Source organism: Acanthaster planci, linkage group LG07, assembly GCF_054643075.1.
Source record: "Acanthaster planci isolate LZ-2023a linkage group LG07, COTS_SCS, whole genome shotgun sequence".
NCBI classification, from domain to species: Eukaryota; Metazoa; Echinodermata; class Asteroidea; order Valvatida; family Acanthasteridae; genus Acanthaster; species Acanthaster planci.
In genome coordinates, this window is record NC_141783.1 from 6,390,980 (window position 1) to 6,408,234 (window position 17,255).

The 17,255-nt window shown below is 40.4% G+C and overlaps 1 protein-coding gene across 7 annotated transcripts in view; it reads left to right on the forward strand.

Moving 5' to 3' along the window:
- The window catches only part of LOC110978558 (uncharacterized), a 42,955-nt gene that overhangs the window by 2,500 nt on the left and 23,200 nt on the right, over positions 1-17,255 (forward strand). For 5 of the 7 annotated variants that reach the window (XR_015425860.1, XM_087138899.1, XM_087138904.1 and 2 more), the window contains exons 2-7: positions 1,967-2,220; positions 2,785-3,043; positions 4,036-4,228; positions 6,808-6,893; positions 14,020-14,115; positions 15,208-15,433. Coding sequence is in view for 6 of the 7 variants with exons in the window: in XM_087138899.1 (XP_086995025.1) it covers positions 1,967-2,220; positions 2,785-3,043; positions 4,036-4,228; positions 6,808-6,893; positions 14,020-14,115; positions 15,208-15,433 (1,114 nt within the window). In the remaining variant the exon portion in view is untranslated. Of the gene's footprint in view, positions 1-1,966; positions 2,221-2,784; positions 3,044-4,035; positions 4,229-6,807; positions 6,894-9,357; positions 9,444-14,019; positions 14,116-15,207; positions 15,434-17,255 lie in introns of all 7 variants that reach the window. The other 2 variants (XM_087138900.1, XM_087138901.1) reach the window with 2 other exon arrangements.

Genomic DNA, 17,255 nt, shown 5'->3' on the forward strand with positions numbered 1-17,255 from the left:
TTTTTCTGTTCTTGCGAAGATGTGAATGCTGAATGTAGGTTGTGTCATTCAGAGAAACAAGGGGAACCCTTGCTCTGTGTTCGTAGTGGATAAACCCTTGTGCATGCCAAACCCAAACAGTGTATGTACATGTATAGCCATTGGCATTACATGCATACAAATATTTGTGCATCCAACAACTCACTTGTTGTGAAACCTTTTGAATGAAATTATGCACTGACTCAAAGAGCACCTCTAAGGAGAACATATTTTCTCTGATTTTATCTGTTCAAGTGTTCAAATAAATATGGAAGCATCCAAATCTCTTCAGAGAAAACAGAGAAAACCCTCATTTTCCCTGTTTTCTCCAAATGACCAAATCTACATTCAGCATTTGCATCTTGGCATGAACAGAAAAAAGCCCTTTTTTAGCTTGTTATAATTGAGCTCTGAAGGCAAATGACACTGCGTTCGATTTGGATTTCCATATTTATTTGAACAGATAAAATCTGAGAAAACAGTGCATAATTTCATTCAAGAGTTTCACGATGAGCGAGCTGGATGCGTGAATATTTGTATCTGTGAATTTAGGGTGCGCCATGATACATGTATCAGTTAGAGCACAGAAGTTGAAATGGAGTGTCATCCCATGGGAGTGATTACCTGCTTAACCATAAATGTTCATTGCCCACCGTAATGCCCATAGGTTTATTGGAGGTGGCTGCTGTAGTACTTGCCTGTGTTATTTACAAATGTATTACTGGCATGTCATTCTGTAGACAATGTGAAGCCAGACATAATAGCCCTAGATACAGGTTTCCCATCCTGAGAGCACTGCGCAATGCATTGCTGCCTTCTATGAAATGCATGGATGTACAGGTACATTGTGCTTATATACACGTACAGTACATGCAATGTACGGGTACCAGAAGATGAGAAATTATTTTGGAGGCAAGTTCAATCTTTATGTAAAATTCTGTGTATTGATATGTTGAAAAGTCATTCATAGCTTTCATCAAGGGCCCCCTCCTGTTTTGCAGAGAAACCGTAGGTACAGGTGTTAACCCTCCTCCCCATGCCATTGGGTTTTGGCGCTTTATGCCATCTGCAGGTAGATGGGCTCCCTCTAGCTTAATATCATGCATACCAAATTTTCCATGAAACATCTGAGAAATATGTTTCAGACAATCTTTGTTCTTTTCTTGATGTTATTTTGGCAACTGAATCTTTCCAACTTTCCAGGTTTTCAAGGTGGTCGGCAGGTTATTTTCCCTGCCTTTTGTATCAGTGGTGTCAGTTTCTGCAGCTTCTTCAGATGGTTTTCAAGATCAGTTATCTTGGATTAAAACTAAATCACAGCATCGAAGCTGTCATCAAGTTTTTCCATCCTTCTGTTTTCTCAACCTGACCAAGGCGGATCTCTGTGTACACCTTCATTATGTACTCAGGATAGGAATGACAACCATACTTACGAGCTGGAATTTAATAGCAAAATTTCAGAGCTTAGTACAAAAGTGCCAACCGTCTTATTGCCTACAGTCTCAAGTACAACTTACACATGCACAAGTCGCTCAACCCAACTGTGAAGCAGTTGTTTAAAAAAAAACAGACAGAGAAGCTCTGTGTTTGCATTTGACAAAAAGTGGTCTGTTTGTGAAGTTGTTGTTTGCTTGAGATGGTGCTGATGTTGACTTGCTCTGACTTTTGATGGACTTGTGATGATGACTTAAGATGACTTGTGGTTGACTTTAACATAGGAGTACAGTGCTGACTTATCATGACTGACATGTACATGAATAGTGTACAGTACAATGTACTTTGTGTGATGACTTATGACAGCTTTTCATGGACTTTTGGTAGCTTATGGTATTGATAATGACTTTTGATTGATTTGTGATAGGTTTTTGGTAATTTGTGAAGACTTATGAAGACCTGTGATTACTTGTTTATGTTGCTACTTGTGTTCTCATTTATTTGTGTCTCACAGGCCGTTCAACAAGTTTGGGCCAGCCCCTCTTCCCGCCATTAATCCCAGCAACCAGTCAAGTCAGACTCCCCAGCCCAATGACTACAACCAGATTGTCCCCATTGGCGGGCGGCGGTCTCAGCTGTCCAACATTACAGCTGTGCCAGCCTTTGCCGGGGACTATACAGAGAACAGGTTACGCCAGGTAGAGGAACGGCTGAACATGTCGGAGCAGTCCTGCCGGGCGCTACTGGAAGAAGTTGTCCGATTAAGAGGTACTAGCCTGAAGCAGTGTATACAACCTCAGTGGGAGAGATCAGGCACTGACTATGTTCAGACAGCAGCAGCTTCAGACCTGCTCTTATATCGAGATCAAAAGGGACCCAAAATGACTTGAAACTTGGCAGAGCATCTTCCATGTGGGCCTTTAAATGAAACTTGCAAAATGTTAATCAATGAATGGGAATCCCAAATATTTTTCACATTCTTATCCAATTTCTCTGCTTTGCAGCTCTATACAGTTGGTTTCTGTTTGTGTAAAAGGGATTAATGTGCCATGTGACTGTTTCATGACCAATCAGGTTTCAGAATGTAATATCAAGGGCCAATTTCCAAGAGCTGCTCGGAACAGAAGTTTGCTAAGCGCTGTGAAATGTTTGCTTAGCAAAACAGGTTACCAGTCAAAATTTCATGTGAAGTGCATTGCATGTGAGTGGTTCTCTGCTCACTTTTGTTCAGCTGTGAAATATGCTTTGATAGCATTGTTGGAAACAGCTCATTGGACTTGGGCCCTGAAATATGTGAGTTTAAACAAAATGTGATGTTGTGTTCCTCCCCAGGGGAGTTGAAGCAGTCACACCTGCGCTCAGACGAAGCCCTCCAAGGTGAGCGTCAGGCCCGCCAGCAGCTGGCTGACAACATCCGGGCCAGCAATGACCTGATCGGCCAGCTGGGGGCACGACTGAAGCGGGCGGAGGAGCGGGTGTCGGATGAGCGGACAGCGGTAGGGGCCTTAGTCAACCATACCAAGCAGGTGGAGCAGGCAGTGCTGGGGAGCCAGCAGGAACTGGTGGCCAGGCGCGACCAGCAACTCGCCAAGTGAGTCCATTGGCCCCTGTGTTGACGTACTACAGGCAGCAGGTGCCTGCTGTTTCATTGTGTCTAGCATTACACCTCACACATATTCATGATTGTAATCCAACTTCTAACTGGTCCATTCACCATCGCCATCATCATCTGCTGGTTGTCAGGCACGTGTGCTATAATATGCATGCCAGTCAAATGTACATGCATCCTAGACAGTTACCTGGCTTTCTCGGGTGAGTGCGCATGCACCTTACAAAGCATAGCTGTCACACGAGGATAGTACGTGCTCATGAATTTCACCTTAGTTATACAAGAATAAATGTTCAGCAATGCATATACAAGGTGTAATTGAATCAAATAGGACATGATTTATTAATAACGATGAATAAACCACCTCGGCTCCCTTCCATTTCAAAGGTTGATAAACTCTTTCACTCAACTTTGTGTAGGGAACTGGTTATATCAACATTTCATGAGTCTGTTAAATGGTGGTCACACCCAGCTTGAAATGGTTGTACCTTGTCCACATTTTTTCAACCAAACTTTGCTACGTCCCCTTCTTGTCTCCACTACGATCATTCAAAGATTTCTTCTGTTCATCAACTCTCATCAATCTTTCTTGCTACACTGATGCCTACCCTCAGGCCAGAAGTAGATCTTTCTGGGGATAAGTATTGGGAGAATGTACTGTCTTGTGAACTCGGAGTGTCTGGTTGACTTAGAACACTCTGCCTGCCTCCGCTTGTATGAATACACGGGTGCTCATTATTAAAAGTTTGCAATGGTTTGTGTCAACCAACTCCACTGCAAATATCAGCTAGTGGTGTTTGGGAAGTTTTCGCTTGGTAATAAAGCATTCGTGCACACCTCTTATAGCAATAGATTATGCTTACCATCGGTTTTCATGAGTTTTTCTGTACAAGAACCTGAAACTTGGTTCTTTGCAAAAAATTTGGTGTGAAATTAAATGTGGTCCTTTTTTTTACTGATCGTGAACCTGACAGAATTGCTGAACTTCGCAATGACTTTGACGAGTCCAATCGTCTGAGGGAGCAGCTGGAGAGGGCCACAACTACGTTAGTGGATGAAGTCCGCGCCATCAAGGGCAAAGTGGACACCTACCAATTGGAATCCACTAGCATCGTGCATGATGTCAAGGAACGCACCAAGAGATTAGAGGAAGACAACAGAACCCTGGTGAGTAGGAGTGCATTCAATTACTACAGTGCTGTCTGGTACCCTACTTCCTAATTTCCTTCAGCTAAACACACTTTGTATCTGCAGAACCTTGGTTCCAGAACTTTTCTGACACAAAAGGTTCCTGGTCTCTTGCAAATAATTATGGGCAGCTTGGTGGAACTGTTGAGCAAAAACTTCTGTTTAACAAATTTAAGTGTAGAATTCAATGGAGAACCAGTGGTGAGTCATGTTATTGCATAACATACTGGCTGGTAACCCAATTATGCTTGGCAAGTATTTTCTGTGTACAGGCAGTGTTTAGCAGTTTCACAAAATAGTTTGCTCCCACAGGCAATGGTTATGCATTGGCGTAATGATTGAAGTGCCCTCAAACTTTAGCCTGCAAAAATTACAATTTTGTTACTGTCACGTAGGCATCTTGTTCTAAGCCAAAAGGGTGGATACATGGAAAGTCTTATGATTCTAGGAATGGATGAATTTCTAGTTCACTTGTTTCTGCCTGAATTATGGGGTAATTACTTTAAATCCTTATGGCCCATTGTCTGTCTCTTTGAATCACAAGGCAAATTGGTATTTCATTGAGACAAATTTATTTGTAATAAAGGCACCTGTTCTGTGCATTTGAGTGGGCATGGCCACATTCACAGGGCTTTGGATACGCACTCATATCAATTATTTCATATTGTCTATGACACACTTTGTTCTTGTGCATGTTAGGCTCAAACACCAAATTGGCTAATTAGGTTGAGGCCTGAATTTTGTCCATTGACTGTTGACCTGGGAAGTTTGCACAGACCTACTGAATATGGTACGCTACACGAGTGAAGCTGACATATGTAGCTGCTGAATAAGTAACTGGCCCTTAATGCCTTTGCTTGGAAATAATGAGCACAAAGAAATGCCCAAGGAATGTCATACAAATAATGAATTTGTATGAGTGCAGTGGTAGTGTGGCATTTCATGGGGTCATAGATGAATTCCTTACCCCTGAAGACCAAGCCAATTTTGTGGACAATTCTTGTCAATAACATGAAATTCTTCATTCCGTTGCTCAAATATTCAACATTCATTAGTTGCATTGTACATGTATATATACACTGTACAGTGCCATTAATGTGGAACTTTTTTGAACTGTGGAATGGAATTTGTTCTTTATGAGATTTTTTTTCTTTTATAGCGAATGGTTCGCCCTTTATTGATATTTATAAACACTTTAAACTCAGTGTTGTCCAAGAGCTTGCGAAAAAAATTCACAAGCTTACTCAGGTGGGACTCGAACCCACAACTTCTTGCTCACTATTGCACATGTTTTACCACTCAATCATTGAGCTTGCCACTGGGGTTAGCTGGCCAGTTCCACTGAAACAATTCACCTTCGTTTAATCAGTGATCAGCCAGTCCATAGAAGGGATACATTCAGGCATTTATATGTGTACGTACCAGCCCCATCATTTCAAGATGTGCTTGTGTCGGGAAGATGCTAATTTTTACTTACGGGTTTTGCCCTTACATCCATGTATTATTGAATAACAATGTATTCTCAGTTCTTGCCCAAGAAATTTTAAAGCATCACAAACTTAGTCGGGTGGGACTCGAACCCACGACCTCCTGCTTACTAGTGCTGATGTCTTAACCACTCGACCATCGAGCTTGCCGGGGTTGGCTGGCCGGTCCGAGTCTGGTGTAGCAGCGGGTACGTTGGTGTAAGGGCAGAACTCGTCATTAAAAATTAACAGTCCCGTCTTGCTTATGGTGGCCTAGGTAGCTGAAAAGTATATGTACAGTTTTCACTGATGTTGTGTCTATAATGTTGATCTCTGCATCTCTGCTCTGCTTGGGAGTAACAGAAGGTAAGATTGTTTCAATGTGTGCAGTCCCAACTCAGCTGGTTGCGGTGTGATGGTGTTTGTTAACTAGTTGATACAACACAATCTTGCCGTGTAATACTTCCTTGGTTTTAGCAATTTTTGATACAGATTGGTATTCAGTTGTAATGTGAACTACACCAGGACAAAACCCAGGGGAGTAAATCCAAAGGAAGGAAGGGGGAATTGGAGTAGATTCATATGTCCCCCATTTTGGAGCAGAAGGGGATGGAACATGTGGTCACCCTTCTCCTTCCCCCCCTTCACTTTTTTGGTTGTGAGAAATCAAAAATACAGCTTTTGAGGTCATTTGCCAATGGCCAAAATGTATTGAGTACCATAGCTCATGAACTGGAGCACATGTTAAAAAAAACACTCTCAAAGCGTTGCATGTCACTCTTACATGTGCACTCCGAACCATTTGGACTTGCCAGGACTGTGTTCTGTGCATAGAAACAAGGCAGGTGTTGCCAACATTGGCCAATTTTTATGACCATCCAGTGGTCAGTTGTCTACAAAAATGTAAAAAGTTGGCCTTTGTGAAACACACCCTGGCTGTATTTGTGTTGAGACCAAAATCATTTCCTTGACCATCAGTCCACTGTATTCACTGTCATTTCAGAGTCAATTTCTCTTGTTGGTGTAATGTGTATCTTTGACAATGTCTTGTCCCCTGTCTCCCTACCTTGCACATTAAAATTTCCCCCTCAGATTGCCAGGTACCGCATCCAGTGTAGTGACCAAGAGTTGAACTCTGACAAGAACCTGACTCAGCTCAGGTTACAGATGAGTGCCAGGTAGAGTATTTATGACTGTGTTGTAGTCGAGTACCAATCACAAGTACTCCAGTTGTCACAGGTACATGTACAAATATGTACTATTACAAGGACTTGCATTATTACGTGGAGCAGGGGATGACTTTAATAAAAGCCAGTCTTTATACTACATGTACAGTGTGCTAACTTGATCACTTCAAAGTGATTTTAAGCCTGCTGGCTGTAGCAATGTTCGTGCACACTAACCTATAGAAAACTAAAAATAGCATACCGGGGAATCTTAAAACGGATATGCCAAAAAGTACATGTAGACAACAATTATGTATGCCCATTGCACTGCAGATTAGTATCTGCACATCATGTATGGAAATAAAACAAATGTGAATGTAGTACTTGCGTATTGTACAAACACTTGAATTCAAAATGTCTGCAGCCAGCAGACGACCAAACTCGTTGAAATGAAGAATGAGGAGCAGGTAGTACTCTAGTAATTTAATTTACCTGTAGCTTTGTGGTTACAGGTAGATCTCATATCGTTAGGTCAAACTGTGGCTTCTCTTGGGGCTACTTGTGATATACATGTACATGTACTTGTGAAGATTTTTAAGTACTTCTGTGGCAAACTTGTGCACTTGTGTAACATTTTGGAAGTACTTGACTACAACACTGACATGGCTGGTACCCAGCAGGTGCTATCAACTGGTGTCTGTCACCTGACTGCTACACATGGGGCTGATTTCTTTGGATCAGATACACATAATACTGGTCGGAACCATTTGGGACTGGAAAGAAACAACGGCCAAAAATGTGGCAGAATTAACCCTAAAACAGACAATTTGTATAAGAGTGTGTGTACATAGTACATCAGTCGTCACTTGATTAAGACCCAAAGTGAATACATGTACATAATGCGTGGTTGTGATTGAGTAACAAAACTCACCAACATTGGGACTGTTAACGTGGTCATAATTTGGAGCCCTAAAACCCTATCTTAAAAAATACTTTATAACTTGTAAGAATTGATGCACTCTCTAGTAATTCCAGATGTTGCAGCAACTGATACTATTCACACGAATAAAATGACGGAAGCCACACCCCAAAGCCTTTACATTTATGAATAAAAACATGTACATGCAGTTCCAATTTCATGGGGCTTTTTAGAATTTCAGTTTTCTGGCTTTCCATGGTAACTATAACAGAATCGATGTTATTGCATGTACCGGTAGCTCTTTGATGCAAACAACACTGAACTTGCTTCTGGCATTATGAAGTAAAGTTAAGCCCCAAAAACTTCACTGCAAGGTATTCCATAGTTTGTACGTATTTATTGTTTTCCTGAAACATGGGCAGCCCTCACGGATCTGGTTCTGAATTCTTTCCCATGCTTTATTGATGTTGATTGATCCCTTGTGTAGCAGTTGATGTGATAGCTCAGTTCATCTGCTGTAACAAAGCGAGCGTATACATGTAAATAATAAACGAAGTTCTTGATGCAGCAGAGACATAACGGGCTGGGGATTGCTGCAATGCTGACTTTTTTATTATTATATCTAGGCCACACTCATTAAACAAGGGCCTTGCACTCTGTCTAAAGCATTTTTGTGTTTCTTGTGTACCATTCACATCTGACAGTATCAAATAGAAAAATTCTTAATTGAAATTCAAACACGTTGATAGTGAATGCAATTTGCTTATGGTTTCTTTTAATATACTGTTCCCTTTACAATTCAAACATTGCATTTGAAAACTTTACTTTTGTCAAAGAATAATGCTGATAACATATATCATGGAGGCTGACTTGCTTTGAAATTCTACATGTATATCCTCAAATTCCAGTTTGGTTTGTCTCATTTTGTTTCTGCTGTACAAGCCCCACTTGTGTGCACCCTTGTGGAATCATTTCATTTAACATACATGTAACATTTAACCATGCTTGTTTACCCAGCATCCTTTGCCATGGATCATGAGTAACTTTTCCGTTGCCAAGCAGTAATAACATCCTTGAATATTTAAAGCTAAAAATTGGATTGCCGGGGAATGAGTATACTGTACATGAAAACCACGGTGATGCTTTTGAGAACAGTGGTCCCAAAGTCTGAAGTACTGTTGTTGTTTTGTCTCCCCTTCCAAGTGCAATCTCAGAATCTGTCACTCCTGTGTTCTAGGATTTCTTGTCAATTAAAAACTTTGCAAGGTGAAAACAAGATTTACTACAAGCAGCAACACTTCTGGAAATTGGCAGAAGAGAATTTTCAGGAAAATGAATGCTGATAATGAAAGTTGCCACCATGAGATTTTCCCAGTTTGAGGAAGGTCTGTGTAGAATTAGAAGTCTTGCTTCATGAGAGCATGGACCATGGCCATATACATGTACATGTATACTCATTCTCCCCTTCCTGCATCATGTATTCACAGCATGGTTTCTGCTTGTCTTCTCATTTCTTGTGCTTGGTGTTCATGAATCTTTTTTCATGCTGCTGGTTAAAAGATGGATCAACAGCGCAAAATGCATGAGAGTCAGCACTCATCTGAGCAGGCTACGGCCCTGCTCAGGACTCAGCTGGATGCTAGGTAACAAACTTCACTTTTTGACTCTGCCCTTCATTTCCAAACGTTGACTTTCCTCAGATAATCTCCCGAGTACACTGTCGCCAGATTGAGTATACAGTGAGACCAGTCAGTATGTGTACACAGAGTGCAAGAAGACTGGAAGGTTGATGACAAAAGAATTGTCTATTTCAAAGCAAACTATTTGAAAGAGGCATTTCCCGACCAGGCAAATTTTGTAACAAGTTACAAAACTTGTAACTTGTTTCAAACTCAAATAAAACCCCATTGATTCACTGAGTTGGCAGTATGTTTAGACACCCAGAGAAAGTGACCATAAATGCAGTCTCTTATATTCCATAGTCTCTGAACATCTATAGAGCAAATTGCTTTGAAAAATATTTTCTTGTTGCAAGAAGTACCAACCACCACTGTCATAATATATGATGTTAATATAAATATAATGTATTTATTATATAGATATATAATTTTGAGAAAAACTGTAACTTTGCCTCAACGCATAAGTTCAAGGTCCATGTGCACTCAGCACATGAAGGTGAATTCCTTGGTGTGGCTTCTGGAGAGGCAGTGTGAAATACGAGTGGAAAAAAAAGTCAATTTTAATATTAGGTTTTGTGAATTTTAATTTTGTTGAGTAAACAAGTCAGGGTTTGCTCATTACTTGAACAAGCAGTGGTTGTCATGGTGATTGTAAAACTCATTTCCTTTTATTGGTCATTTACGTCAGCCACAGTGTTCCATTGAATTTGGTTTGAATAGACTTCAAGTAATTTGCATAGTGCTGTCTGAGCTAGGGTTTTTTTTTTTATTACAGTTTATCAGCTATGAATAGCGTGAACTTTACCTTTTATGTAGCCTTCTATTAAAAATCTCAGAAAGGTAGTATAGTTTTGAGTGTATGTACAGGTACATATGTGTGGGCTTTGGTAATTGGTAGGAATCTGGGTATTTGAGAAAAGTTGTGCTTGAAATTTCCAAGTATTTGCAAAACAAATCTTGAATCCTTTTCCACTTTTAGGTGAATTATTTGTTCCATCCATGCTTGTCTCAAACTCCGTGTCCAAACACTCGTAACTTCTACGGTACTCATCCAAAGTGCTCATTCAACACATGTAGTCTAGTCATTAGGATTGGTGTGTCCCAATCAATAATATGATCAGGGGTTTGAATCCAGCCTCTGCATACCTTGTGACACTGGGCAAGTCACTATACTCCACTTGCTCTCTTCTCCCCAATGATAGGAGTATAAATGGGTAGCTGTGACGGTACAGTACATGCAGATATGGTTATTGGGTTTAGCCATTTGTACCTGAAATGGCAGCATTGAGATGTACATACACGTACGTGTATTTTCAAGGGAGCTGAGATGATGTACATGTACATGTAGGCATGGTCAGATGCTGTGATCCCAGTTAGCAGGGATTATAGTCAGTGCCTGTGAATACCAGATATTGTTAGATCTGTGCACGTTATAAATGTATTCATGTTAGTATTATGATCAGTATGGTTTTCCTGCCATAATTTTAGGTTCACTCTGAAATTCCAATTAGCTTTGACATCCTCCTGTGCACTTGATATCAAGGTTATTTCACACGTCCATCTGACCTGCCTAAGGAAGAAAGTCCAGGCTAGAGATTCACTGTAATTTTCGGAATATAAGCCGGGTATAAGCCACATGCACACAAAAATCAGCAAATTAAAATTTGAAGTGGGCGTATTAGCTGTATCGCAGCGCTGATGATCATCCAACCACAAAGGTCTTGAAAATTTGATAATTTTTACAGGCTGGATGATTGTCCCGTGTGGGCCGTGCAGCAGCCCACACAGGAAATAAAATCTTAAAAAATTGAAATCAGTCAAGTCAAAAGACCTTTTTTATCTCATAGGCCGACTTTTTCTCGTTGAAAGAATGCGATTTTATGTGCAAAAATACCTCCGTAACATGAAATATTCACAACGCTACATCTGGTTATCTTTGTGACACTGATCAAAAAACACCACCAAATCCCTTCAAAAATAGGAGGTAAATGACTGCTGCGAGACCTTGATTCGTGTCGTCACTGCCGAGCACATCCCCCTGTGTTGCATGCATGCTGCACGGCACACGCACTGCATCACACCACCCCGCACCGACCACAACAAACTCTGCTTCCTGGCAATCCTGACTGCTACCGCAGACCCATTCATGGACAGTCCAATCGCTAAATCTTTTCGTTAACCATGTGACCAACAAAAGTGATGTCATCAGAAAACCCAAGTGAGAGAAAGCCTCAAATTCTGTGGCATGTCACGCCAAGTACGAATGGCGAAAAGATGAGATTTGCTGCACGAAGGTACAAGGTACATGTACCATATAAGCAGGTTATTTCTATTTAGCAGTAGAAAGAAATCTGTAGGTAACAACAGAAAAAGTATCTTCAGTAAAAGGATTATTTGTGTGCAAAAAATTACACCATGAGAACGAATAAAAAGAAGGAAAATAATCACTCAAATGTTGCCATCACATCAAAGCAAGTAAAGTTTGTTATGATTACGTACACAGTTCATGTATGTGTTTCGTGACTCCGTGACCTGGGAATTCCATTTAGTAACTCAAAATCTGGACAATTTGAATTTTTATTCATCCTCTGAGGTTCGAGTTATGTAAATGGCAACCAACAAAAACATGACTGCACCACCAGCACAAGGGGGGTGGCTTTTGTGACTGATTTTATCCTTCAAAGTTTGCCATATAAGCCGCCCGGCGTATAAGCCGTAGAGACATTTTTCAGGGTGAGAATCAATGTTTAATAATACTTGGTCAAGAAGCCGTGGCTTGTATTCTGAAAGTTGTGATAGTCTTCAATTGCTGTGCTTTGAAGCAGCTAATATGCAGGCAGTGCTGCGAATTAAGGAAAAACCTTGACACTGAGTCTGCCGTTGTGTATCCATGCGGCATATCGCCTTCCAAATTGCTTTATTATTCATGATTCAAGTTAATACTGAGAGGTTCCGGTTGGTCGATTCCTAAGAGGATGTGATCATTAGGGAAGGCTGGATAGCCATATAAAACATTTAGCTGATATCAAGGATTACCTTAATGGGCATTTGTCCATCGTTGGCAGTTTGATACATAATGAATCAGAATTGTTGTTATAGAAAGGCGGTTCAGAGAGTGATTATCAAGTTGGCCGTGCTTCCCCAAAATAATCCTCTCCCTGTGCAATTTGAAGATTGTTTTCTTTTTAGTATATTTTTTCCATTTAAAGAATTGTTTTTTGGCGTTTTGCTTTGCTTATATCAGTTTTATGTGTTGAAATGATTGAGGTGGATTCTTACATTATTATTACTTCAGTGGAAAATATTTCAGCTAAGAGCTAGTGCTGCAAGTGGTTTTGCTTTCAAATATACTAGCAATAGAACAAAAACTGAAAAAGTCTTGTTTTTACCAATGAAAAATACAGAAGTATCTGTTAAAGGATTTTCTTACTACTTCAACGCTACAGTCTTGTTGACTTGTGTATCCACTTGTGTGACCCTTCCATGGAAATCCAGACCCTGCAGTTTACAGATTGCAAATTCAGTTGTTGTTTGTTACGAATCCTGGCATCATTTGGTGATTAAAGCTGTGCAGGTAGACAAACTGTCGTCTCAACCTTGTTAATTCATCCGTCACAAAGTACAAAACAGTAATTCTTTACTGTCTAGTTGTCTACAGTTAGAGAAATATTTCCCTTAAAGATTCACATGTAACATTTCAAATTCTGTTTGAAGCTTAACAATTTTTTTTGCATGTCTGTTGCCCATTAGCCTGTTGGTGACCTTTCCTTGTGAAATTTGTATTAACAGCTTTTTAAAATTTCATATGAACAGATAACTTCTACACGTACTTTCCCATTAGCCCAAGCTGCTAGTAATATTAATCTTGACCCAATTTCATGGAATGGCTAAGAAGAAAATGTTACTTACCAAATTTAGGCGTCAAACAAAGATCAGCTGAGAACCAGCTCATGTAATTTACATTGCACGGATGTTTGGCCGGTAACTTGTTTTTTTGTTCAGCAGATATTTTCCTGGCATATATTTTCCTATTTGCGTAGCTGTTCCATGAAGTTGGTGCCACTCTTGGCATTTTGCTGAGAACCTTTGTAAATCTGCTACTGTCCACTCTGTAGAGCAAAGGAGACAACTTTTTCTGAATCTTAGAGAACACATAGGTCCATTTTGAAGCTCTGCTGACTGCAAGTTGAAAAACTTTTGCCATAGCAGATAGTTTGGTTTAATGCAGGTTAGTGTCTGATACACGGATGTTTTCCTTGCTTGCCTGCAGACATCCTGTTTCATACAGAGTTTGCAGAGAATTTCTGCTTTATGAGCACAGAATGGTAACTGTAAGCAGAGCCACACAAATTGGACCAAGGCGTTGGACATTGGCTGATTCTCAAGTTGGTTTGGGTTCATATTCATTTCATGCATGTTAAAGTTCCATGTGCATGTAAACTTTCATTCATTCACAGCACTCATCCCATTCTGTGTTACTCATAGTCTGAGAAGTGTAGCGTATTCATGGAAATGAGAATCTGGGCTTGGTTCTTTGCAGGCTTGGTGAGGTGAGGGACGTTCTGATGGATCTCAGAAATCGAGTGTCCACAGAGGAGACTGAACGAAGGCAACAGGAACAGAATTTCTTCCTCAAGTAAACGCTGCTTTCTCTTGTTTTCTTCTAAGTTGTAAACTTGTCGAAACATTCCGCTTCTCCAAAGACAGATATTTGTAAAATCTGCTATGTACACAAAGGCATTCATGCTCAGTACATCTAGAACATTCAAATGTAGTCAAAGAAAGATTTGTTGTGGTTCTTGCCATTCATAAGTTGCACTGCGATCCCTGTACGAACATTTTTGGATCTGTGGTTAGTGGAAGAACCTACCCTTGTTTCTAACATCCTCCACTCCAGAATCCGACATCACATGCAACAAAATGTCCACTGTTCATAAAATCATTCTAAAGATGTAAGATACCAGAGAAGCTCACAAGGCCTTGTGTAACTGCCAACTGCCTTAAGAAAGGATCGCAGTGATATTGGCAAAAAATGGGATTTCCCCTCCCTACTTTACTTTTAAGTCCTATGTGCTATATCAGTACTCATTAGCAATCTCACATAGAGAGAACAGGGGTTTACACTGGTTTCTGCGAGTGGCTGCAGGATGCACCAGCTCTGCTCTGTGTATCCCAGGTTAAAAACACTTTATAGATTTATTTTACACTCGGAATTAGAAGCCTTTTATACTGAAGTTGAATGGCACTACGCTCGTGTGCTGGTTGTATACATGTCTTAAAGGCCTCTTTGATGAATTAAGTGCACTTGAATGTGGTGCCTAATTGCACGTCCTTGGATTACCTGTAGGGCCCATGATTTACAGTGATGATCAGTATGATGTGATGGATAGGCTGGCATAGTTGAGCACATCCTTGTACCTTCGCTTCTTTCTGTGGGTTGTTGGTATTGTGGAGGGTCGATAATATGGGCAATTCACAATAGTGCGCCTCCAAGAGATTGCAACGCATTGGCAAATCACAATGCACGAAATCTGCTGACCCAATGTGCATTTGGAAAGGGTCGACAGATTTCGCGTGTTGTGGTTGGCCAACGTGTTGTAAACTCTTGGAGGTGCACTATTGTGAATTGCCCGTATTTGCATGTTAAGTGAGTTTCCACATTTCAGTCACTACTATTCCGTTACCACTCATCTTTATTAATGGGCCTTTATATTCACTCTTTGGGCAGGATCAACGACCTGCAGTCCCAGGTCCATGAGCAGTCACGCAAGCGGGATGAGACGTTGCACACCATCGACGTGGTGCAGCGGGAGCGTGAGCATGCTGCCGACAACGAGCGACTCAAGATGCAAGGCAAGATTGCTGAGATTGCCGAGGAGGTCAGCCGCAAGATCCTGTCCAAGGAGATCCGGCTTCGGGAGGAGGCACAGCAGAAGTTTGGCAACATTGAGAAGGTAAGACTAGGCTCAGATCAGAGCTGTATATAGAGTAGCGTCAGCTTCAGATTTTGGTAACAAAATGGCTGCTCATAATGAGTATCATAGATATGGCAATTAGTGAATTTTGCAAATCAAGTAATCATGCACGAACTAATTGCGATTAATCACGAGTAGTGGCAAATATTCCGAGACATGTAGTAACATGGTGTAAACACATGAATATGGTCTTCACATCAGTTTCATTGCAGAAATTCTGCACAAGTATAATGCACACTGTGCAGCAGCAAGTGCCAGGGCAAGTTTGTTTTTCAGTGTTTCTGCTTTTATGTTATTTCATTAATTCTGAAATCTGGAAAGCCAGTGGCAGTATTCTCCATGAGAATTGAGCTCCATGAACAGTTGGATCTGAGTACATACAGTACATGTACATGTACTGTATGTACTACGACTACATGTGACTAAGGGCAGTTTTTCACCTTTGTCTCCGTCTGAGGCTTTGTCTCTAAAACCAATCCCTGATTGTAGGCCTGAAGCATTTTAATTAATTTGAAGTACCGTAATGTTTGGCTCTTTTGCATCTAACTTGATGTTTTGTTGCAATATCAGACTTACTATCGTGTTTACAACTTCATAGTTAAGTTTTAAAAAAAACTCGCACAGTGTACATGTACAGTGTGGTAGTGTGTGTAACTTAATCGGTACTCCATAACAATCACTACTCGCACGTAATTCTGCAGTTACTACTCGAGCTGGCGCGATTAATCGACTGGTTGGAAATCCACGAGGAAATCCATTAGGAGGAACTAATCACAATTAATCAATTAATGGAGATGATCGCCCGCCAGTAATCATAGAGAGGGTGTGGTTGTCCTATATTAACTGTCCGTGTGCACCGGCGCATACACCTGTCAGTTTGTAACAACATTTGGTGACACTTATGTCGCAACTCTCTCTGTACTCGGCTGTAGCTGAGACTTTCAGAAAAGTCAAGAGATGGCAGCCAACTTTTGATATTCAGCCAAATGCCATAAACATGGATTCTCATCAGTCATTTGGACAGTAGCTGTGCAATATTTCTCATCATGACCTCATTATTGTCAATACTCTGTGGTGTGCCCATGGAGTGATAATTGCAGCTACAAGAGGCCATGCTGAGCAGCTATTTTCTAAGTCCAACACACGCTCTACCTTTTACAGACTTCAAGGAGCTCTTGGACTTTTTGTTTTTGTACAAAACAATTGGGGTAGGACTGTGCCGAATATCCAAATATTCCATAGATAGTCGAATATTCAAATGTTATTTTTCAAATTTGAATATTCAAATGCAAAATTCATAAAAAGGAAGGGAAAATGTTCTTTTGTTTTTAAATGAAAAAAATTGCTGTATGGAGGCTTATTTTAAGCAGATTCAGATGAAAAGCCTCAGAAATCTTACAACGATTGAAAAAGTAAATTATTCATTAAACAGTTTAAAAGGAATAGAAATTTTCAACAAGAAGTCTTGTTCATCACTTAAATCCTGCTAAATCGTGGCTGTAGATACTCCTAGATATGAGAAGCTATTATATTGATCATAATGTACAATTGTGTGTATTATTGCAAGTGATTTGTATATGATTTGTTCATCAACAATCTGCCGGTCAGTGCATTCAATTGAACGTCGAATATTCAAATAGTAAATTATTTGAATTGGCTCAGCCCTAAATTGGTGGGATTAGCATGGTCAGACATTGGGCAGAAGCCAGTCAAAGTGGTCTTGATGATCTGCCATGTCTGTATCTACAGATAACTAGATTGTATTATTTATACATCCTGAAAAAAGTCATAGAAAATCCTT